This window comes from Ictalurus furcatus, chromosome 19 (assembly GCF_023375685.1).
Source record: "Ictalurus furcatus strain D&B chromosome 19, Billie_1.0, whole genome shotgun sequence".
NCBI lineage: Eukaryota > Metazoa > Chordata > Actinopteri > Siluriformes > Ictaluridae > Ictalurus > Ictalurus furcatus.
The window spans coordinates 8,463,657-8,488,577 of NC_071273.1; the positions used below are offsets into that span (position 1 = coordinate 8,463,657).

Genomic DNA, 24,921 nt, shown 5'->3' on the forward strand with positions numbered 1-24,921 from the left:
ATAAAAGTTTCGGCATTTTTGAGACCAAATGTGTGAAATATATATACTCAGCAAAAGAAGAAATGTTCCTTTTCAGGAGACTGCATTTTAAAGATAATTTTGTAAAATCCAAATAAGCGTTACAGATCTTTATCTGAAAGGGTTTAAACAATGTTTTTCATGTTTGTTCAGTGAAAGTTCAATGCACCTGTGGAACAATCCTTAAGACACGACCAGTTTACAGGTCGTAGGCAATTAAGGTCACAGTTACAATAACTTAGGACACTAAAGAGGCCTTTCTACTGACTCTGATAAACACCAGAATAACGCTGCCTAGGGTTCCTGCTCACCTGCGTGAACATGCAATAGGCCTGCTGCAGGGAAGCATGACGACTGCAGATGTGGCCAGAGCAATAAACTGCAATGTCTGTAATGTACGATGCCTAAGACAGTGGTACAGGGAGACAGGAAGGACAGCTGATCGTCCTTGCAGTGACAAACCACGTGTAAACGTGTCCCCCCCAGACGTGATCGAGAATTTGCAAATGCCTTGGTGGAAGAGTGGAGTAACATCTCATAGCAAGAACTGACAAATCTGGTGCAGTCCATGAGGATGAGATGCACTGTAGTACTTAAAGCAGCTGGTGACCACCACATACTGACTGTTACGTTTAATATTGCCCCCCCCCCCCCGGTTCAGGGACACATTAGTTTCTGTTCATCAAATATCTGTGAAACTTGTTCAGTTTATGCAGAGTAGAAGTGAACCTCACATTGGAAGCTTCTGTAAATGGGAGGGCTTGACTAGAGTTCTGTCAATATCTTTTGCATAATCCAACAGAATAGAGACAGGTTTCAGATACAAATGATCATAACATCTGTTTTGTAATAAAATTAGAAGATATTAATTGTTTTAGATAATGGGTTTTATATTGTGGATATGGCTGTGGTAGAACTACATAGCAATGAAAACTAATGGCTTGGCACCAAATTAATTAACCAAGTGGAAGCATATAAATCGTAAAGGAAAGCAGGACAATTCAAGTAAGCAGAGCGAGAGAGGATTTCTGATTGGGAATAGAAATAAACTGTTGTAAAGCTGGAGAAAGGTGTGCCAGAGGAACCAATAGCTGAGAGGTGGGAAAGAACTGTGTTGTGGCAGTATTTAAATCAGAGCCAAGATCCAAGAGAATAATGTTTAGAGCACTAAGGAGAGCACTCATGTCAAGGTGAAATGGATGAAATAATAAACACACTAAAAGACTCGTAGAGACTATTAAAGACTACAGAAATAGAGGTGCCAGCATCTGTGGTTTAGCTGTAGCATTTACAGTTTTTGACCTTTTGCTCTCAGCTAATAGTAGTGGTTGGACCAAATATGAATAAAATTCACCAAGCAGAAAAGCCAATTCAGTCAAGGGGAAAGGATGCAAGATAAGAAAGACATGCTTTTGCTTTTAGTAGCGGATACTTTTGCTTTGCACCAAATTTATTTAAGTGAACGCTGACCTGTGAATTCATGTACCTTAGGCTTTGGAGCCAACAGAAAGCTACAGTGGGGGAAATAAGCATTGAACGTGTCAACATTTTTTTCAGTAAATATATTTCCAGTGAGGCTATTCACAGGAAATTTTCACCAGACTTTTCACCAGTCCATAAATGAAGTTATGTGTAATAAAGAGGAATGACAGGAAAATTGTATTGAAAATTATTGAACACGCTAACTGAAATTTATTTAATACTTAGCGGAGTAGCCTTTGTTTGTAATGACAGTTTCAAGACGCTTCCTGTATGAAGAAATTAATCAGCCGCAGTATTCAGGTGTGATTTTGGCCCATTCTTCTAAACATATTGTCTTTAAATCTTGTTCAATTAGATTCAAGTCATGTGATTGACTGGGCCATTCTAACAGCTTGATTTTTTTTTGTCTGAAACCAATTGAGAGTTTCCTTTACTGTATGCTTTGGATTGTTGTCCTGCTGGAAGCTCCACCCACGTCTCATCTTCATCATCCTGGTGGATGGCAGCAGAAACTTGTCAAGTATCTCCCGGTAAAGGGCTCCATTCATCATTCCTTCAATTATATGAAGTCTGCCAGTACCATGTGATGAAAAACAGCCCCACACCATGATGCTTCACCTCCAAACGTCACTGTTGGTGTAGTGTTTTTAGGGTGATGTGCAGTGCCATTTCTTCTCCAAACATGGTATGTAGTATGACAGCCAAAAAGTTCAATTTTGCTCTCGTCTGACCAGACTACACCCAGTATTTCATAGTCTTGTCCAAATGAGTTGTAGCAAACTCTAAACGAGCTTCGACATGCCTTTTCTTTAGTAATGGAGTCTTGCAGTGTGAGCATGAACAGTCGAGTGCATTGCCTATTGTGTTCTCTGTGACGATGGCACCTGCTGCCTCCAAGTGTTTCTGGAGCTCTTTCTGAGTATTACTCTTCTGACTATTCTTCTGAATCCCTGGTCAGAAATCTTGCGAGGAGCTCCTGTGTGTGGCCGGTTGATGACGGAGTGATGTTGCTTCCACTTGTGGATAATGGCCCCAATGGTGCTTACTGGAGGATTCAGAAGTTTTGAAATACGTCTGTATCCGATTCCATCAATATGTTTCAAAATAATAATGTTGCGAAGGTCTTTGGAGAGCTTTTTGCTTTTACTCATCATGAGATGCTGCTTGTGACCTTGGTAACGGAAAGCCTTTTTATAGACCATCAATTTACTAACCCAGCTGATATTAATTCGCATAGATAAGGGGTATAATTACTTACGGATTTCAGCTGGTTCCTTGCTTTACCTTGCCTTGGAGAAGTGCTTTTTCTTAGCGTGTTCAATACGTTTATTCTGTGTCATTCCACTTTATTACACATAACTTTATTTATGGACTTTAATGTTGTGAATTCTTTATATCTGCGGATTTCTTGAGTTAATACTGATGTCTGGTGAAAATTTCATGTGAATAGCCTCATTGGAAATATATTTACTGAAAAAAATGTTGATGCATTCAATCCATATTTCCCCTACTGTAAATGGGGGAACTGTGATTTATGTGGTTGCTTAAAAATTCCTGATTTAACTTTTGTCTTTAGTTAGAAGTCTCAGGAGACTGGTGTGTCTGAAGCACATGTCCTAGAATAATAAGTGTGCAAGACCAAGCAAGATAGCTCAATTATACTGGACAAAGAGCAGTGTGTATTTCAGATGCGTATCTTGAGGAGCGATTAAAGTAATGAGGATGTCTAATAGAAAGGGGCATACAGATGTCATAGCCCGTGAGCTACAATTTCACAGTGACAGCGAATGTGAGAGAGGTGTAAACAGAATATATGCTAAGGATACTCAGGACTAACACCACCCAGCCACAGTACACTGTGGTGTACCCACTTGTCATATTTGAGACTTCAGGGTGGAAAATTACCAATCATGGTAGAAGGTTTGGATATACAAAAGCAGGATTCAGAGGAAGTGCGGTGGTATATACAGTGGTAAACTGTATTCTAAAAAAAAAAATCTAAGCAAATGAATATATTGATCAGAGTAGACCATATACTGATGAATGAGGTTGGGAAACAGAAAACACCAACACCTGACATCTTAAGATAAACCAATATTGACCAATTGTCTCAAGAGATGTCGATTTTTGTTTACATAAGGCTATTATGACACATCTGGGGCTAACTTAAATTAGAACCTAATGAGAACAGGCTTAATAACTTAGAGTATTATAGCTTCTGGTATTTCAATCACATAATGGTCATGATGTGACATGGCAAGCATCATGGCTAATTTAGAGTTGAAGAACTCAATGCTCTAGGTATAAAGAAAAATCTTATAAGCAGAAATGGGTAACACTTATGTTATGTAATTATGACACTGTTGAGTATTTACTATGTACACGTTTGCCTCGCACCTCCAGGGTTGGGAGTTTGAATCCCACCTCTGCCCTGTGTGAGTGGGGTTTCCTCGGGGGACTCTGGTTTCCTCCCCCAGTCCAAAGACATTCGTTGTAAGCTTATTGGCATTTCCAAATTGTCTGTAGTGTGTGAATGTGTGTGATTGTACCTGACGATGAGTTGGCATCCTGTCCAGGGTGTCCCCCGCCTTGTGCCCCAAGTTCCCTGGGATAGGCTCCAGGCTCCCCCGCAACTCTGTGTAGGATAAGCGGTATGGAAAATGGATGGATGTATGTATGCTTAAACTGAATGCTGAAAGTAGATCATTTTTATTTTCTGTGAAACCAAGAGGCTGGGACTGATTTTTTTTTCTAGCCCAGACTGTAGCTTTATGTAGCTGTTGATAAAAGTGATTAAACTTAGTGAAACACCCCTACATTGCATTGATTTCTTTCTCAAGCACTGATTTTTCAAAATGTATTTGGAGAAACTAGAAGTAAATAAACTAAGAAATTATTGTCCAGTGACAGTACAAATCACACAAAAAAACAAACGAAAGAATAATAATTTTTCACTTAGCAAAACAGCTAACTGGAAGTACAGCTTTTCTGTTTGCCATGTTTGCTATTTGGAGACAAGTCATGATTGCAAACTCTCATTGTTCATTAAAAACCACACACCTTACACTTTAAATAAGCCCCAGAGGTATATTATCTGCGATAACCAAGACAAATTCAAAAGCAGTATTATGCCCAATGGTAAACTCCAGGTATGTCCAGTAACCACTCTATTCCTCTTAACTGAATAGTTTGGCATCTGAATTGATACATTCCATCAAGGCCGTTAATAATAGTCCTTTATAATGCAAGATTCAAGGACATAGAGGATAAAAGAAAAACTAGTTGAATACGTGTGTTTAGTAGGAGACTCCGCTGAGCTCAGTGGTGGTGACTGCAGGCAGGATGGCCTTGATTTTTTTTTTTTCCATTTGTGTGGAGGTGAATCAGGTAGTCTGGGTGGAGATAGTAGCTTTAGTCTCAGATTCTGCTGCAGTGACAGTGTATTTGGGCTACTATTTTCAATGCCAGATTGGCACACTGGACTTAACACTTGCAATGGCAAATGCGATGAACTGGCATTTTGCAGAATTGGGCTTTCAGTAGCTAATTAATTTATTTCCTATCTGAGCAAAAAAAAAAAAAAACCTTTCAAATGGTAGGCATTATATTCTATTAATGAAGTGACTATATTCAAATCTAAAGGACAGAAATTAAATTTATAGAAATTTTGTCTCACTTTTGTCCCTTTGTTTGTTCTTTGACCGTGCGACAGACATTGACGAGTGTTTGAACGGTTTTGTGGAGTGCGACAGTCGAGCCACGTGTGTGAACCTTCCAGGCTGGTATCACTGTGAATGTCGTGATGGCTACCATGACAATGGAATGTTTTTATCAAATGGGGAGTCTTGTGAAGGTAGGATGATCCAAACGATTTTCTTGATCTCTCTAGTTGTTTTTATCTTGGACATCTTTCTTCTAAAGGTCAGATGTATACTATACAGTGCTGTGAAAAAAGTATTTGCCCCTAACCTCATTGCTTCTGTTTTTGTGTATATCTCATAGTAAATTGTTTCAGAAATGAAAACAAAATCTAAGATAAAATAAAGGCAGCCTGAGTAAACACAAAATACAGTTTATAAATTATAATGTTTTTTTATTGAAGTAAAATGTTATCCAATACCAACTGTTACAAATTCCCCAAATCTATGAAACTGCATTCATAATGGGGTTCAGCTGGACTAGACACAACCAGGCCTGATTACTACAAACCCTGTTCAATCAAATCAAGACTTAAATTTAAAGTTTTTCTATTTAGAAGTTGGTTAAAAGGTCTTACCCAGTAACACACTGTGCTAAAATGAAAAGAAAGTCCAGAAATGATGAGGAGGAAGGTGATTGAAATACATCAGTCTGGGAAGGGTTACGAAGCTATTTAAAAGGCTCTGGGCCAAACACAACAACAAAGGACTTACAGGCCTCTCTTGCATAAATAAAAGGTCACTGTTCATGACTCCACCATCAGAAAGACACTGGGCAAAAATGGTATCCATGGAAGTGTGGCAAAGTGAAAACCATTGCTAACCCAGAAGAACATCAAGGCTCGTCTGAATTTTACCAACACAAGCCTTGATGATCCACAAACCTTTTGGGAGAATGTTCTGTGGACTGATGAGTTGAAAGTGGAACTGTTTGGAAGACAGGGGTCCATTTACATCTGGCATATACCAAACACCAAATTCCACAAAAAGAACATCATACCTACGGTCAAGCATGGTGGTGGAAGTGTGATGGTATGGGGATGCACTGCTGCTTCAGGGCCTGGGAAACTTGCCCATAATTGATGCAAACATGAATTCTGCTCAGTACCAGAAAAATCCTAAAGGAGAATGTCTGGTCTTCAGTCCATAAGTTGAAACTCAAGCGCAACGGGATTATGCAGCAAGACAATGTTCCAAAGCGTATGAGTAAATCCTAGTCCTAGACGCAAGTAAAAGACTGATCTCCAGTTATCTGAAGCATTTGGTTGCAGTTATTGCTGTTAAAGGTGGCACAACAAGATTTTAATTTTAAGGGGCAATATTAGTTTTTCACATTGGTGATAGATGTTGGATAACTTTTTTTGCTTCAATAAATAAATAAATAAAAACTGTATTTGTGTGTTTACTCAGGTTGCCTTTGTTTTATGTTGTATTTCGTTTGAAGATCTAAAACTATAAGAGGTATGAGATATACACAGAAACAGAAGAAATCAGGATGGGGGCAAATACATTTTCACAACACTGTACATAACCTTGACTTTAATTACTACCATTCCTGCTTTACTGTCATGTTTTGTTTGCTAATTTGCAATGTACAATATGTACTGATGAATTATTACATTTGATTTTGTAACTGGAGAGTTGCGGAGATCCACAGGTCTAAAGAGAAGATGTTCACAGAACAACCAGAGCCAGGGCACAAAAGTCATATGAAATCCCAATTTAGGAGATTCCTCAAACATGTGAAAAAAGTTTCTCTGATCTGATGAGACCAAAATTTATCATTTTGGCTTTGGCACACAGTGCTACATTTGGCAGAAACCCAATGCTGCACTTCACTAAGAATACTGAAGCATTGAAGCATGGTGGTGGTAACATCATGTTGTGGGGATGTTTTTTTTTTCTTTTTCAAAAGGGACTGTGAACCTGGTCAGGGTTGACAGCAAGACAGATGGAGTTAAAACAGGGCAATCCTAAAAGAAAACCTGCTCCAGTCTGAACAAAGATTAAAAATTCCATTTCCAATAGGACAACAGGTCTGCCGAAGCTGGACTGGAGTCGTTCAAAACCTTGAACCTGAATAAGACCCAGCTGAGGTGCAGACCTCAATCTGATTGAGAATCTGTTGCAAGTCTTGCTGTTCAGCAAATGTCTCCATTCAATCGGACAGCTTGAATGCAGCAAACAGAACGCTAATTAACACATATCCCAGAAGACTTTAAGCTGTAATTACAGCTGTAGGTGATTCCACCAAGTGTTGGCCTGGGGGAAAGGGGAAGGGCCGTGAATAATTATGCAAATGTCTGCCTTTTCAACTAATTAACCTTATCACAGTAAAAATCTTCAAATGTTAGATATTGTACATAAAAATGGTTTAAGACCTGTATTTTTTTTTTCTCTTGTTATTCTTAAGTCAGAGTCCCTGAACATGATATCTACTGCTTTTCGTGTATTGTTTAAAATATAATTTAGTATTCATTAGGAAAATTAGGCCCTTCTATAACCGCTGTTTATCACACACAGATTTGAGCTAACAGCAGCCCCTGTTTGTTGGCTGTTTTGCAGATATTGATGAATGTGAGGCAGGGAGGCACAGCTGTGCTAATGACACAGTGTGCTTTAACATGGATGGAGGCTATGACTGCAGATGTCCTCATGGGAAAAACTGCACAGGCGATTGTTTTCATGATGGAAAGGTGAAGCACAACAGGCAGATTTGGGTGCTGGAAGAGGACAGGTGCGCTGTCTGTTCCTGCCAGGTAAGCACAAGGACACACAGTGTAAGCATGATGGAGTGATCTTAGTCTTACCTTTTCTTTCTCTAGTCTGTTTAAATGTTTATTAGGTTATAGATCTATTAGTGACTACTGACTTTTATTTTAGCTAGTTGCAGCCACATAGTCATGTACAAAATGTATAAACCTGTCAGGGTTTATTTATGCTATATGGAATATCATAACATATTGTAAAATTGGCATCTTGTTGGTGCAATTAGTGGCGTTGCTTCATCACAGATTAAATTTCCCTGGTTTGATCTTGAGCTCGCGTTAATGTCTGTGTAGAGTTTCACATGTTCTCCCCATGTCCGTCTGGATTTCCTCCAGGTTCTCCGGTTTACTCCCAACACCTAAAACATGCCAGTAGGTAGATTGGTTTGTTTTTTTGCAATGTGCCCTTTGATGAATTTGTATTCCATCCAAGATGTATTCTCACCTCATGCCCAGCATTCTTGGGATAGGCTCAGGATCTACTGCAACCATGACCAGGATAAATCAGTTGCTGAAAATGAATAAATGAATGAACCAAAGAAGGAAGAAAAGAAGGATTCGAAACATTCTATATTGACATTAAAGATATCAGTTAAACTTAGATTAACAATGTGTATTGTCATTTGGCACTGCATAAATGTTTCTAACATAATCGGATCATATTATTAGGTCTTACGTCAATTTAGAAATAGATTTACTCTTGGGGACACTGTGATTTAGTGGTTAGTACATTTGCCTCACTCCTCCGGGGTGAGGTTTGAATCCCACCTCCACCCTGTGTGCACAGAGTTTGATGTTCTCTCTGTGCTTCGGGGGGTTTTCTCCGCGTACTCCAGTTTCCTCCACAGTACAAAGTACATGCATTGTAGGCTGATTGGCATTTCCAAATTGTCCATGGTGTGTGAATGTGTATGTGTGCGATTGTGCCCTGCAATGGCTTGGCACCCTGTCCATGATGTTCCTTGCCTTGTGCCCCGAATCCCCTGGGATAGGCTCCAGGCTCCTCCGTGACCCTATGCAGGATAAGTGGTACAGAAAATGGATGGATGGATGGATTTGCTCCTTGTGCAGTGGCACTGACACTATGAAATATAATGTTTAAAATATCTTAACATTTTTCAAACAGGATTAATTTTCACCATTCCATATCACACTAGAAAATGAAAACTACCACACACAAATGTCTTATTGGTCCTCCAGAGATTTGCAAAAATAACTTCAGATAAGTCTGATACCATTTTAGTACTGTGTAATGTCCACTAATTATGTGAAGACCACTGTTTTATGAACATTCTTTGAATTCACAGTAAAACAATAAGATGGAAATCCATGATGGTGATGGAGAACTTGAATCAGTGTTTAATCAGTGTATCAGTTATAGGATTTATGTAACGGACGTATTTGTTTAATTTCTCTCCATAGTCAGGCTTGGTGATGTGTAGGCGGATGGTGTGTGACTGCGAGAACCCGACAGTGGACGTCTCCTGCTGTCCAGAGTGTGACCCTCGTCTCAGCTCTCAGTGTGTGCTCTACAGTGGTCTTCTGACTTACAACAGCGGTGACACTTGGGTGGAGAAGTGCCAGCAGTGCCAATGCATAGTGAGCCAATTAGAATGCTAACAACCTTTACCAAAGCCACAGCATGCTAATTCTATAACACATCCTAATGCATTTGCTACATTTTTATTAGTTTTATTTGCTACACCAAAGACACATCATGGTCATTTTAGATGTCATCATGCATAATTTAGATACTACACCAAAGCCACATCATGCTCTATCAATAAGGTAGACTTTGAGATTGAGGAACTAAAGTTTTAATACGTGTGAATCATGTTGAAGGCTGTTTAGCAGGGTTTTTTTTTGTTTGTTTGTTTTTCTGTATAAGGCTAAGAACATATAAGAACATCTCACACATTCTCTAAGCACAGTGTGTCTCTTATATGTCTCCATTAGTCTCCGTCTGTCAGCATTCGTACATTAACTGCACTGCCTCACTGCTTCTCTGCTCATTTCACACACTAATTAAAACATTAAAATGCACGGACAAGGGTTTCGGATGCATGTAAATTACCACACATAAACTTGCAAATTATAAACAAGGATAAACAAACATTTGCTGTTATTATATTTCTAAATACATAAGTTAGGCAGAATATACACATATCACTTCCTTCGAGTAAATCAAGGTGAAGCGTTGTGAAATGGTTCTATACAAATTGTTCGTCAGCTTCACGTTTTGGAGAATCTTCTTACAAAAAGGACATAAAGAGTTTTATGGTTCATTTGCATGATAAAAGGCAGGCTTAATGAATAAAATGGAACAAAAAACAGGTTTTAATTAATCTGTACAGCAGCAACTGTCATTGAAGTACTAGACAAAGGTATAACAGTCAACATATATTAACAATTAGCACGGCGCAGCGAGGCATCGGTAATTATGTGCAAAAATACAGGTACAAAAATCCAAGGTGCAGAAGGATAAACATCAGAATAAGAGTAACAAAATAGGTGCAAAACTACAACTAGGCAATATTGTGCCAGATCGTGAACAGAGATTAGAGTACCGAGCCTTCATTGTGAGTATTTTTCCCTATAAAATTAGATTGGGAAGGTCCATTCTGAAAATTTCTCTAAAATTAGATTATAAAGTTCCGTTGTTTATGGAGTGTTTAAATCCAATTATTTGAAATGTATCAGTTCCAGATATTTCTGCCTCAAGGCTGCATTTGATATGCTGTTATGATATTAAAAATATGCTGAAACTGCTAAGGTGTTTGGAACAGCAAATACAAAGATATTGTATAATATTTGCATAACATTAGTCTGTCATATATGAATGGATATATTAAGACTATATATAAAATTAAGCCCCCAAAAATGAGCAGAACTGAGTATTGGCATTTGTCATATTGCCATTGGGATTTGCCATTTGGTATTACCAATTCCCACCTACCAGCTACCTCTCTCTATCCCCCAACACCGACCAAGGGAAGTTGGGGCAAACATGTGCTTCCTCCAAGACAGCTGAAGCCAACCTCTGTGTGTTTTAGATCTGCTGCGTCACATGGCAGCATAACACACTCAGAGGAAACACTATCTACTCTCTTCTGCATACATGAGCTCACAGATCGTGAGAGTAGTGTTGAGAGTAATGTTATCCCTTCCCACCCAGAAAGCACGGCCAATTATTCTCTCTTGACTCTTTGCCATGGATGACTGTGGCATCTTCGGGATTTTAATCTGCTGCTGGACTTTAGCTCGTAATTACGCTAATCTATAACATTGTATAGGTCTGTGAATAAGTATCTGATTTAATAATTATTTAAGGTACTCATTATTTTTGGCATTTATGATATATTTAGGGTAGTCTTGAATAAAATAAATACTTCCTACCTTTACTGGTAGCAACTCCGTAATGTTATAGTGAATGGATGTGGTAGACTATAACATCACCTGAATAGTGATTGTAAAACAAATTGTGAAAGCACTAGTAATTCTAGATTTAGTAGCCTAGATTTATTAATTGCCATTGGATGGGCAAGGTTAACATATTTCAGTGTTTCACTGGAGTATACTTTCGTGAGGGTCAGGGGAACGACAGTGGGGAATATGTAGAATGTTTTATTTGTCAGTTTGCTAAATTATATTAATGGCTATAGCAATCAAGCAATAGAGTAATTAACATTAAAGCATTAATAGGAAAGGAGAATGCTGACTAGCTCCATCTCTTTCTTCTCTCATTAGTTATGTTGCTGTTGTTCTGCCCCTCCCCTTCACTGCATTCTCTCTTTCTCTCTCTGTCTCTCTCTCATTCTCTTCCCCCAAGTTACATTCACCTCCAAACTGGAAACAATGAGCATTCTTGGAGTGGATTGATGAATAATGTTTTTTTTTTTTTTTTTTTTTTTAATATATACTTGAGTTGTCGTCACTATACTACGTATCGGCTACTTTATTTGTGTGAAACACTATATTTCAAGTCAAGACAAGCTTTATTGCCAGCCTTTATCTCACAGCCATGTGTTGTCATTTAATACACAGTTCCTTAAGAATCACTCTGCTACGTTTAACATGGAACAGCAAGTGAGGATAAAGCAATACCTGTACAAGCTCTTTAAAATGAGGGCTGTCTGGCAGAAATAAACGTAGGTGTAGGGAGTTTGTGCATCAAATCACAGGCTCAGATCTTCCAGATAATGCCACTGCTCCAGCTCAGCCTCGGCCTCCCCTGGGGATTTGTCTTTTTCTTTTTATTCACAAAGCCTCTGCCTCTCCATGCGAGATTGAATCATAAAGTTCAGCTTGATCATAGACAGTAAATCTCAAGTGTTATATCGATCTGGGCACAGATACAGGTTACTCTCTTGCTTTCTTTGCTTTTCTTGCTTTTGGTTTTATCATATCCCAACGTACTTAATGGTTTCGAGGTTGCCAAGGCATTACAACACCATCTTTCTTTTCAGCTCACTCTCTGCTCTGTCAGCTCACAGTATTTTAGCCTCAGATATCATCTGTGCAAATCCTGGTAATGCTTTCTGGTTTTAAGTTAGGGCCGCAAGTAACGATTATTTTCATAATCGATTAGTTGGCCGATTATTTTCTCGATTAATCAGATGGGGGCGGGGCAAGCTTTCAGTACCTTTTTTTCTCCCCCGTTTATTTCAAATTAAATCCACAAACTGAGTGTTACAAATATATAAATATTTGTATAAATAAATAAACTTTACACAACTGTTTGTCTAATTATATAAGACTGAAAAGAACTCAATACACACAGACACACATCAGAATATATATTATTAATTTAGGACTGTAGTTTAATTCAGTGCCATAAAAAAAATGCATAAATATTTAGATTTAATTAGACATTACAGATCTTACTCGCGCTCCCTCTCTGTATCAGTGCGTCTACACCGTGCGTGAGGAGCAACGTGGCCTCGTTACTAGTAGATCACTACAGTTATAATAAAGAACATAAGTTACAATGAAACAGCATATAATGTCAATAAACTTAAATTAAACTAAACCTTTTGAGCAACTCGCGACCGCGTCACTGTCGTGCTGGTGATACACAAACTCCACTTTATAAAGTTTATAAATCTTCTCTGCGGTGTTTAATATAAAATGCTTCACTGCCTTAGAGGACTTGGAGGTCACACATTTTCTTCCTCAGTCACTTGACGATTTCTCCTCCGTTTGATGGTCATTGAGAGAAAAGAATGTCATATACGGTGACTCTGGGTATTAGGCCAAAGCTAGCGCCGTCGCATTACGTGCGTGTGACGTCATGTAGGAAGCGGCATATACTTGCGGTTAGTAAAAACCCGCTCCATTTGAGATGATATTACCTTTCTAAAATCCACACACACTACACGGTAGTGCAGAGTGCACAGTGTAAGTGTACAGGACATCATTTGGGACACAACTTTAGTATTTACTCTCCGAAGCATGTTTTCAGTACAGAAGTTACGTAATGAGTAAATCTCCCCCGTGCCGCGCGCAGACCAACTAATCCATAATGAGATTCGTTGACAACGATTTTCATAATTGATTATTATCGATTTTATCGGTTAATTGTTGCAGCTCTATTTTAAATACTAATTTGATCTTGCTTTAATTCACCGATTCATAAATATTTGAATCATGTTCTTCTTCTTTTTTCAATTATTAATTTCTCATTCTGTGTTCTTTTGTCGTGTTTGTTAATTTTTCATGTGTCACAACATGCCACTCTGTGCTAGTTGAAGTCACAGAAAGATCTGATTTGAAAGAATCTCTCAGCCATGTTGCTTATTAGATTGTTTAATATCTCTCCCTCCGAAGTAGAATAAAGATGAAATAAAGAACTTGAAAGAATGCCGATGATGAAAGACAAAGCGAAATGAAAGATGAAAAGTGTCATGAGAAGGTCTATGTTTGCGTGTGTGTATGGAATAAAAGAATAAAGACGCTGCGCCAGAAGTGGCAGACAAATGAGGAAGAGAAAGAAAAACATTACATCATGCACATTATAACCAGAAACTTTGCAGGAGTTAGTGCGCTGTCTAATAGGAAAGGGATAACTAAGAAATGAGAGGTTAAACTGAAAATAATAAAAAAAACATATATAAAAACATGTTAGATTTTCAAACATTAGTTTTCTAGCACAAAATTAAACATTACAGAAAAATGTTTGTGTGTCATTAAAGAAACCAGCATATTAAGTGGTAAGAGACACGTTTCAGACCAAAAAAAAAAACAAAACACAATGAAGGCTGCTGGATTTTACTGCAAAAATAAGAAGCAAGTGCAACAGTCAAAATCTCCAGAAGAACCGTAGCTGGTTATGCAAGATGTTCAATAAAACTTACAGCTCATTTCCTTATAAAACTGCACAAATTGTACCTGAGACTACTTTTAAAAAAAAAAAAAAAAAAAAAGCAAAGGGTCGTCACACCAAATATTGCCTTTGTTTCATTTATTACTGTTTACTGCTCTTTAAATATATGTTTTAATGAAGAAACATTTAATTTTTATTATTTTTGAGGGCATCTTTGCGCTACAGCATTTCTTTGCACAGTACTGTATAGACAGTCTTTTACACTGATCTCCATGAAACTAGTAACAGGATAAAACACTTAATGTCTTTGTCTTTAAGAATCCTATTGCACAGTTCCTTCAGGGACCTAAAATAATGAGCTTTTTTTCCTCCTTGTAAACCTGTAATGATATTTGAATGAGGAGTTTGTCCCAAGAGCTCTATAACAAACCACTGTAGAAGCAGTGTGCTACCGCGAATAGACATACTATTGTATGTGGTGCTGTTTAGTAACTTGGAGCCCTGGAGACTCAACAGCCAAATGAATTCACACGTTTCCTGGACATGAGAAATATGTGCTTGTGTGTGTACTTATATTAGATGCCACGTTTGGGGGGCGGGGGGGGATTTACATCTGAGGTGAGCAGAAAAGCATCTCATGACAAACCTTAAGGTAGATGAGCTACAACAGCAGACGACCACATCGGGATCCACTCCGGGCAGCTAAGAACAGGAATCTGAGGCTACAGTAGGAAGAGAGTCCAAACCAAGATTGGAAAAAGACCAGGCGATGTTTTAATTATGGTATATGATTTCTGATTCCTAAACAGGTGTGTGTGTGGTGCTAAACTATTTGTACATATCTTTCTGTTGCAGCATGGCGAGGTGGACTGCTGGCCGATGCCCTGCGCTCCATTGACCGTCTGCGAATTTGTGGCAGTGCCTGACGGCGAGTGCTGCCCCCGTTGCATTTCTGACCCATGTCAGGCAGACACATTGTTCAATGACGTCACCAAAACATGTGTGGATGAACACGGTGCCACACGCTTAAGCGGCTCTACCTGGAATAAACATGCCACCGAGTGCTCCATCTGCCAGTGCAAGGTAAGACACACAATTACATACAGCTTTACAATTATTCACTACTGCATCTATTTTCATTTTTTTTCTTCATATTCTTTATATATCCTAATAAATACAGTTACCAGTATGAACTAACAGGAGTTGATTGGAATTCTTTCTTAGAGCTGATATTGTAGAGTCCAGTTTCCCAATACCAAGAGTAATTGATGCCAAGAGTAATTTACTCATGTTTGATGTATAATCAAGATTGTCCTATGGAACTGAAATATCTAAATATATATATGTATATATATATATATATATATATATATATATATATATATATATATATATATATATATATAGGCAGGTACATTAATATTTGGACATTGACAAAGTTATTACTATTACAGTTGTCTACCACAAGATACTGGAGTTCAAATTATGTAATGAATATGAGCTTTTCAGGGTGTTTACATCCAAATTGGGTGAACGGTGTAATAATTATAGCACTTTTTTTTTTTATATGTGAACCCCTCCTATTTAAGGGACCAATAGTAATTGGAAAATTGCCTGTTCAGCTGTTCCGTAACACCAGGTGTGTGTTATTCCCTCATAACCCTCATGTGGCAGCTGTGGCTCAGGTGGTAGAGCGGGTTGTCCACTAATCATAGGGTTGGCGGTTCGATTCCTGGCCCACATGACTCCACATGCCGAAGTGTCCTTGGGCAAGACACTGAACCCCAAGTTTCTCCCGATGGCAAGTTGGCGCCTTGCATGGCAGCTCTGCTACCATTGGTGTGTATGGGTGAATGAGACACGGTGTAAGGTGCTTTGGATAAAAGCACTATATAAGTATTCCATTTACCACATTTTATTTACAAGTAAGCAGATAAAAGGTCCAGAGACGATTTCAAGTGTGGCATTTGCATTTGAAATCTGTTGGTGTTAACTCTCAATATGAAGTCCAAAGAGCAAGTCATCATTAAGCTGAAAAATCTAAACAAACCCATCAGAGTGATAGTGAAAAGATTTATTGATCATGTGACTGCTGACAAAAGCAGCAGGATTATCTCTGAAGTGCACCGGTCTATAATATCTAATCAGATTCAGCCAAATGCTTTAGAACTTTTTAGTGGACAGTGCTTCACACTGCAGATGGGCAGTGATATACAAGTACAATGTTTTGCAATGGCCAAGGCAGTCACCTGACCTGAATCCAACTGTGCTGCATTTCACTTGCTAAAGGCAGTTTGCCCTAAGAACAAGCAGGAACTGAAGACAGCTGCAGCAAAGACTTGGCAGAGCATCACCTGTGAAGAAACCCAGCGTCTAGTTATGTCTATGGGTTCCAGACTTCAGACAGTCATTGACTGCAAAGGATATATAAAAAGTGCTGTAATTCCTACACAGTTCACCCTGTAAAACAAAAATAGCAACTAAAATAATAATAAATTGGTCAGTGTCCAAATATTTATGGACCTGGTTGCATATAAAATGTATACAATATTTAAATAAATATATCATGTTTACACCATTTACCTTATATTGTTGGTCATGTAGTTCATCCTAGTGGTAAAACACATGAGCATCTAACACCTACCATTAACTATTCTTGTCTCTTAATGGGTAAAATCTCATACTGAAACAAACACCGCACAGTTGCGGTACACATTAAGCATGATCATCTCTATTCTGTTAAATAACAACCAAGTTGTTTTTTTTTTCAGTTAAGAATCATGATATATACACACACAGGGTGCTGACTACGAATACATTCATTTTGCACAACAAATGCACTTTAAATCAATATCTCTCAAAATAGTCATATGATTTTTCTAAATGATGACTTCATGTTATTTATTTATGCATTATGTATTAAAGTTAATTGTACATGTATATTTGGGATTGGCTGCATGCTCGCACCTACAATAGCAATGGATTCATATGCAATTACGTAAATGCGTGGCAGGTTTCATTTTTACTCTTCCAGGAGTCGGCATGGCTATCAAGACCAACCAGTAATGCAAAAACCTTCTTTAAACATTGTCTTCTCTGCCAGCTTTAAATGTTTGCAGGCACAGTTTTTCAGATTGCACACGCAAATTATCGTTCTTTATTTGAGACCTTAGTTACTCAGGGCTTTTGAACCCTTTTTTGAACATTCTGTATGTGTTACTCACCTGAAAACTACCAAGAGATGGAGAGATTCTCAATGTGAAAAAGCAAAGTCTAGTCGCAGAGATGATTAAAAAAAAAAAGGATTTTAAATGAAGACGCGTTCTTCATGACAGTCTATTTATTTCAAGTCCAAGCTTTATGATTAGAAGCAGCAAGTTGACCCAAGACTCTGAAAGGTGCAGTTATGAAACCATATTTAATGGTGCAGTGGTCTCAGGTCTCCAGAGTCAAAAGCATATTGATCTTCTTATTTAGACTGTCTTGGCTTTTACAGTCCTACGCACACCTACACATTGCTATAGCAAGCAAAGATATAACATAATTTGCTAGAGGGCATGAAAATGTTTTAACTTTGTCAAGTTTTCTATACTGATATTTTCTGTTTGACTTCTTTGCTCTCTCTCTCTCTCTCTCTCTCTCTCTCTCTCTCTCACTCTCTCTGTTTTACAGAATGGGCATGTCTGTTGCTCTGTGGATCCTTTGTGCCTCTAGTGCCATTCAAAAGGCAACTGTCTATCTCACTGCCCTTTTCTCTTTTTCTGTCCCCTCTAATTTCTTTGTCTCTCTGCTCCTTGCTTCCTCTGTATCTCCCTCTTTCTGTCTCTCTGCTCTTGCCTTTATGTACGCTTTCAGATTATTTATTTATTTATTTATTTATTTATTTATTTATTTTACATGTACTGCATCAGAAAGACATAACAGATTTCGCAAGATTCTGCTACTGATTACGGCAATGGATCACATGTATCAGAACCAAGCTACATTGTGAACAGCTTTTGATACTCAGATTGAATTACTTTGACTACAAGACACTATCCTGAGATTCTTAATGCATGGAGAAAAAGGCTTTAAGCGTAATGATCAGAAATCCAGAAGTCCATGCATTCCACTGTAAAATAACCACTTTCATCACTCCATGAGCATGACTCAATCCAGCATTAGCCATTCTGCAGTATTGCTGATCTATCCATTTCTAAGAGAACATAAAAGACTTTGGTGTGTTATCTTGCTTGAGTTTTTACTTTTTCTTAAACCTGAAGCCTACATTTTTGTTTTATGTTGTATTTTTTCTTGAACTGAGGTTTAATTAATTCAGTGGCTTGGTATTGTGTAATAGTGAAATAAAGATTTCCATTGAAAGAATAACCTTGATTATCATTAATTTGGCATCTCATCATTTAGCTCATTATTAACTCAATTCCCAGAGATGTTGACCTTGTTAATATTATACTGGCTTTAGGGCCAGTAAAAAGTACTGCACATTTTTATTTCCCAAGATACAAACAATTTAAATGTATCCTCAAAGATGCAAGTGTTGGTCTTAATGGACAGTTTTTTACTAATTCCATACACACAAAACTCATTTAGTTAACGTTATAGGAAATGCTGACTTGATTTAGTTCCTACACTAAATGTTTCGTTAACAAGTGAACAGCATATAGAATTTAATTACTGTAATTACAAAGGCCCGAGATGTGTTATACTCACATACATGCACACTCATTCGTACCTCACATGTAACTATAGACTACAATCTAGATGTTTATTTTAACGCTTGCCATCTTCTCATTCATATCTTATATCATTGTCTCTTGCTTTTTTGATACATCATATTACATGTGTCAACAAAGAAGAAAAAAGTGATCTGCTTCTTCGGCCCATATTTTTTACCTTGAGGTTTTGAGAGGATGTAAGGCAAGTGCTTGTGTTTAAAGGCCATGATCTAAATGCTATTTAAAAATTCCTTCTCTGGCACATCTACTGAAAAAAAAAAATCTGGCAACCGAAGAGGCATAAACTACATGCAGACGATTTTAATATTCTGGTGCCAAGAAAATTGGTGGATAACCAGACCCTGAATATGCATAACTTCCAGCATAAATATTAAAGTAACTCTGAATACAGAAAACTTCAGACATTAATTATAAATCTTTCACTGATGACTCACTAAAATATTTTACAACTTGCTACAACAACTTCATGTTAACTATTTGTTCATTTCAGTAGACAACCAACATGCTTATTGTAATAATGTTACTGAATTCAATTTAATTCAGTTTTATTTCCACAGGGCTTTTCAAAACAGACTTTACAGAAATCTGGATGTAGATTTATATGATGTTATGATGTACCATACTCATGAAAAATAATGTATTTTTTGTTATATTCCTGTGACAATCAATCTCACCCCGAACTTGCAGTAATATATTACACTATTGATGTAAAAGACTTTAAAAACAAAAATGTATGAAAAATGTGATCATTACAGGATATTTGTAATATATATCATATAGAATATGCCAATGATTATGCCATTTAGCTGTTATAACTTCATCAATAAAGTACATCTATCGATCTGTCTATCCAACTAGCCTTATGTTAGTCAGTGCTAGACTATTTCCAAATTAGTGTCCCTCACTTGAGATGGCAACGTAGAAATCTGCAATTATACCACACTTTAATGATCCTGAACAGGTGCTCAGTTTCATTGCCAGTCAGTTTGATGGACCGGGACATCTCCATGGTTAGATGGATAGATCGATGGATGGATGGATGCACTTTATTAATCCCAAAGGGAAAAATATAGTCAGACACTACACAGTCACCTAAGCCCAGGCTTGAGCCCACAACCTTAGAGCTGTAAAGCCATAACTCTACCATGGCACCAGCTACTTTCCATTAAGGTACAGCCTGATGCATACTATGTATGTCCAATAATGCATTTCAACATAGAAAAATGTGTTGTGATCTCAAGAAAACAGCTTTTGTTATCTTGAGATCACAAGGAAAAAATAATAATGCATGGTTTTTCTGGACTTCTGTACTGTATGTTCCGCATGTGCTTCTAAACATAAGCAGTATAATGGAATAATGTGTACCGATCTGTATAGAAGCTAAAGTTGGACATTGAACCCATCAAAGATGGGATACACTACAGTGTATAAATCATCCAGTAGATTCTGTCTCTCACATATTTACCCATTAGTTTATTTTTATTTGAGTATACTACGAAAATACTAAGCCAGGCATAGAAAATCCACTGAACACGTGCACCTCACTTTACACCACCAAGCTGACAAATGTGTTACACACAGTATGTGCGTGTGTACATATCTACGTCATAATCTGGTTTCTTGTTTATTTTTAAAAATGTTTTTTAACATTGAGTGCATTCAATTCCATATCAGGTTTAACATCGAGTGTATTCAATTCCAAATCAGGTTTAAGGTTATTGTGAACAGAAGTCTAAGCAGTTTTTATCTGGAAACTTGTCTGACGTAACATTTTTCACTGGGTGTCAGTGTTCGCTGTAGCTGCCTGCTCATGATTTCTTCTCTTTTTTCATTTTCTGGCTAAGTAAACTTCCTTTAATCATTTTGACATTTTCAGCACAGTATGGAGTCCTGCTAAAGTAGTGAGTTGGGTTCCTGCCAAAAACATGTCACTGACGCTATCCTTTAGTGCCAGCAGAGCTTCTTGGCATAATATCTGTCTGCAGGTCTAGTCTGAGAACAGGAAATGGCCAGGTTTTTACTGAAAAATGATCCCTGGGTGAAAGTAAGGGAGAAGGAATGAAGATGGTGGAGTGCAGAGTTGAGCATGAGCATGCAGCAGTGTGGGCATCGATGAAGAGCGCATCGAGGGCACAAACGGGGCGCTCGCGAGAACTTTAATTCAACTACATATTCTTATCACCCTGGTAGACATTGTAAACAGACTGTGTGTGATCACAATAATGTCTGCAAGTCAGTAAAACTATTAATTTCATTTGGCAGCAGCATTGCTTGCTGAACTGTCTTTTTATATCACAGTTTTTCATATCACTTAGGCTACAGGACTAAATTTGCCATATTAGTTAACAAGGGGCAAGTTACTCTATGTACAGCGCATCTGGAAAGTATTCACAGCGCCTCACTTTGTCCACATTTTGTTATGCTAAAGCCTTATTCCAGAATGGATTCAATTCAGTATTTTCCTCAAAATTCTACAAACAATACCCCATAATAAAAGAAGCTTGTTTGAAATCTTTGCAAATTTATTTTAAAAAAATAAATAAATAAAGCACAAAGGATTATTTTTGGCACATTAATAATTATTTCTGTCCACTGCAAACCTTGTGCAAACCTGCTTAAACATGTAATGTGGTGCTGCGACAGTACACATATGGGTCCTGTTTTACTGGTGGTCATGTTCGGGTTCGGACCAAATTTTGTTAGGATAAGGTTGAGTTTGGATGGAAAGCTTGGTGCTATCAGTTGTGTCAAGTGCAGTCGGCTTGCAATCAAAATTTCAAGCATGATTAATCAAAGAATTCAAACCAGTCAACAGTATAACTATATTGATATATCAAATTATTATTATTATTATTATTATTATTGTTGTTGTTGTTGTTGGAAATTCACAGACGCACTGTCACAACACTTGGTTTGGTAATATGCGAGTGGAAAGTTCATGGAAACAACAATTATCAACCCCGGACAGGTGCACCACACAGGATTAATAGTAAAGAAGGTAAAAGAGAAGCCAGCAGTCACTTAAAAAGAGTTGCAGAATGACCTGAAAGCAGCAGGAACAACAGTTACACAAGGAACGATAAGCAATGAACTGCACTGCACTCATCTCTATGCCTACACCTTCCTCTGCTAAAGAAACACAGAGATGCACATTTCAAAGAATTTGTGCAAATCAGAACACTTTTGAAATAAAATCTTCTGGTCGGACAAAACAAAAACAGAATTCTTTGCAAAAATGTTTGGAGAAAGAATGATGTTCTTGAGATCATATGCACAGCCTGTGCGTATAATAGTAAGAACATCATACCCAGAGTAAAGTACAGCGACGGGAGCATCATGATATGGGGCTGCTTCTCGCAAACAGTACTCTGGCATTACACATCATTGAAGGAAACATGAATGGAACAATTGGGACATGTTATATTTCATTAGCCAAGATTTTATTGTAGGTTTCAACAAGACATTGACCCCAAACATTCAGCCAAAAATAATTCAAGAAGGCTTGTAGGCTCTAGTCACTCTCCTGACTTGAATCCTATTAAAAACTTTGTGGAGTATTTTGAAAATGTGAGTCCATCAGTCAGACCCTTGTAACCTTGGAGAACTGAAGATGCTTTGGCTAGAGAAATGGGCAAAAATTTAACCACAGTGCTGAAAAAAGCTTATTACTTCTTACCATAGACGTCTCAAAGCTGTAACTGCCAACAACAGTACTAATGTTGGTAATTTGTGGTGTCTGAATACCTACAAATTTTGTTCTTACACTATGTGGCCAAAGGTTTGTAAACACCTGACCACACCCTTATGTGGTTCTTCTCCAAACTGCTGCCACAAAGTTGTATAGCTGCACACAATTCTATAGGATGTCTGTGCATTACAATTTCCCTTCACTGGAACTAAGAGGCCCAAAGAGGCTGTTCCAGCTTTACGCTACCCCTGTGCACAATGTGAGCTCCATGAAGACATGGTGTGCCAAGGATGGAGTGGAAAAACTTGAGTGTCCTGCATAGAGCCCTGATTTTAACCCCACTGAACACCTTTGAGATGAACTGGAACACCAGCTGCACCCCAAGCCTCCTCACCTAACATCAATGCCTGATCTTGCTAATGCTCTTGTGGCTGAATAACCACAATGCCCCACAGCCATGCTCCAAAATCTAGTGGAAAGCCTTCCCAGATGTTTTAAAAGCACATATGGGTGTGATGTTCAGGTGTCCACAGACCTTTGGCCATATAGTGTATCATTATTATCCTTATGAATACATTTGCTTTTGTTCATATTTATAAGTGCAAAGTCAAAAGACACTGTGAGTAAATGAAGTGGATATATGCACTGGAAGTATAATATCTAACAAAAACAAGTGTCTAAGTACTTCTTTCCCCTCACTTGAAGTCATTTTGCATGAAAGCATAAACATAATAATAAACAGAAACATAAATGTCTTAATGGGTGCAGTTTAGCTTAAGGATAGCATGTACTGGTGAGGTCCAAACTCATATTAGTCAGTCAGTCAGTCAGTATTTCTCTTTCTCTCTCCCTCTCTCTCTCTCTCTCTCTCTCTCTCGGGTCAGAAAATGAAGATGTAAAACAGCCATAATACCATAATGCTCAGCTACTCTGTCTATATATAGTCCCTGTCCCAAATGGCACACTCCACCCTTGTGGCCCTCCTCCGAGTCCACACTTGGGTGATGTCAGCTAACGCAGACCTATGGGGTGCTAAGTTGCGAGTCCACAAGGACGATGGGGCTATTAATAGATGGCTTTTGGACGCAACGTTGTGACAGGAAAGAGGAAGATGTTGCCGGTTGTTGTTGTTTTCACTGTGGTACTAGCCAGATGGCTTGCTATGCAGAGACATCAGCAGTGTTTTTATCAGATAACCACTGACAATGGTCATAGCCTGAAGTTCCATCCATTTTAATTGACTATAATTTCACGTTTTTAATCTTCAAACTATATAATGAAATATTAATTAAAGCTACAGTTACAGTTCAATTACATTGTAAATCATTGTTAATTATATATATATAAAAAAAATGTCTCTGTCATGTTGGCTAAAACCTCCAACTGAAACTCCTCCTCCGCTTCCCATGTCAACAAAGTTCCTCTGCTTTCTGATTGGTCTGTGGCAAGCACTGTTAGCACTGGGTAGGGGACAGCGATGAGCATGCAGCAGTGTGGGCATCGATGAAGAGCGCATCGAGGGCACAAACGGGGCGCTCGCGAGAACCCTCACAAAGTGCTAAGATCACAAATGGGACACAATACGGACTCGTAGACTTTGCGAGCGTGCGCAACTGAAGGCCACGAGACCACAAGTCCACATGAAGTCTGCCATTTGGGACAGGGCCGTAGAAGTTCAAACTTATTTCCCAAGGTTTGTCGGGTGTAAAGTATAAACTTCAGAGTTTTTTGTGTGCATCATACATTTATTCATACTCATGCATAAGGAATTCATGAATAGAATTGGTATCGTATTGGTAATAGAATAGATATGTTGAACTCAGAATAATAATTTATTCTAGAGAGTCTTTCATGGAGGCTGTCAGCATCTCCTCACTGCTTGTTTTTAACCTTTTCTCTTTTTTCCTGTCATCACAATGTGAAATGCAGATTTTCAGACATGTGATTTAGTTTTCAGAGATTATGCGTTGATTCTTTGGTTCAAATTAAAGTATAATTGTTTTGAGAGGATGTCTTCACTGGACATTAACCGTTATGTGCAGATGAACTAGAGCATAAGAAAAGACATTTCAGCTTTGAAGAAATTCACCAAGCATGATAATTGCGGCTGACTGCAACAAGGAACATAGTAGCCACTGATTAACATAATGCAATTTGCATAATGTAATGTTCTTCATTTTTCAAGCGTCAATCTGCCATCTAATCTATG

General features: G+C 38.1%; 1 protein-coding gene across 1 annotated transcript in view; it reads left to right on the forward strand.

Moving 5' to 3' along the window:
* nell2b (neural EGFL like 2b) overlaps positions 1–18,452 on the forward strand; it is a 54,249-nt gene extending 35,797 nt beyond the window's left edge. The window contains exons 14-18 of the mRNA XM_053650016.1: positions 5,213–5,353; positions 7,764–7,957; positions 9,389–9,565; positions 15,144–15,371; positions 17,961–18,452. Coding sequence (XP_053505991.1) covers positions 5,213–5,353; positions 7,764–7,957; positions 9,389–9,565; positions 15,144–15,371; positions 17,961–18,002 — 782 coding nt within the window. The 3' untranslated portion in view covers positions 18,003–18,452. The remainder of the gene's footprint in view (positions 1–5,212; positions 5,354–7,763; positions 7,958–9,388; positions 9,566–15,143; positions 15,372–17,960) is intronic.
* The last annotated feature ends 6,469 nt before the right edge of the window (positions 18,453–24,921 follow it).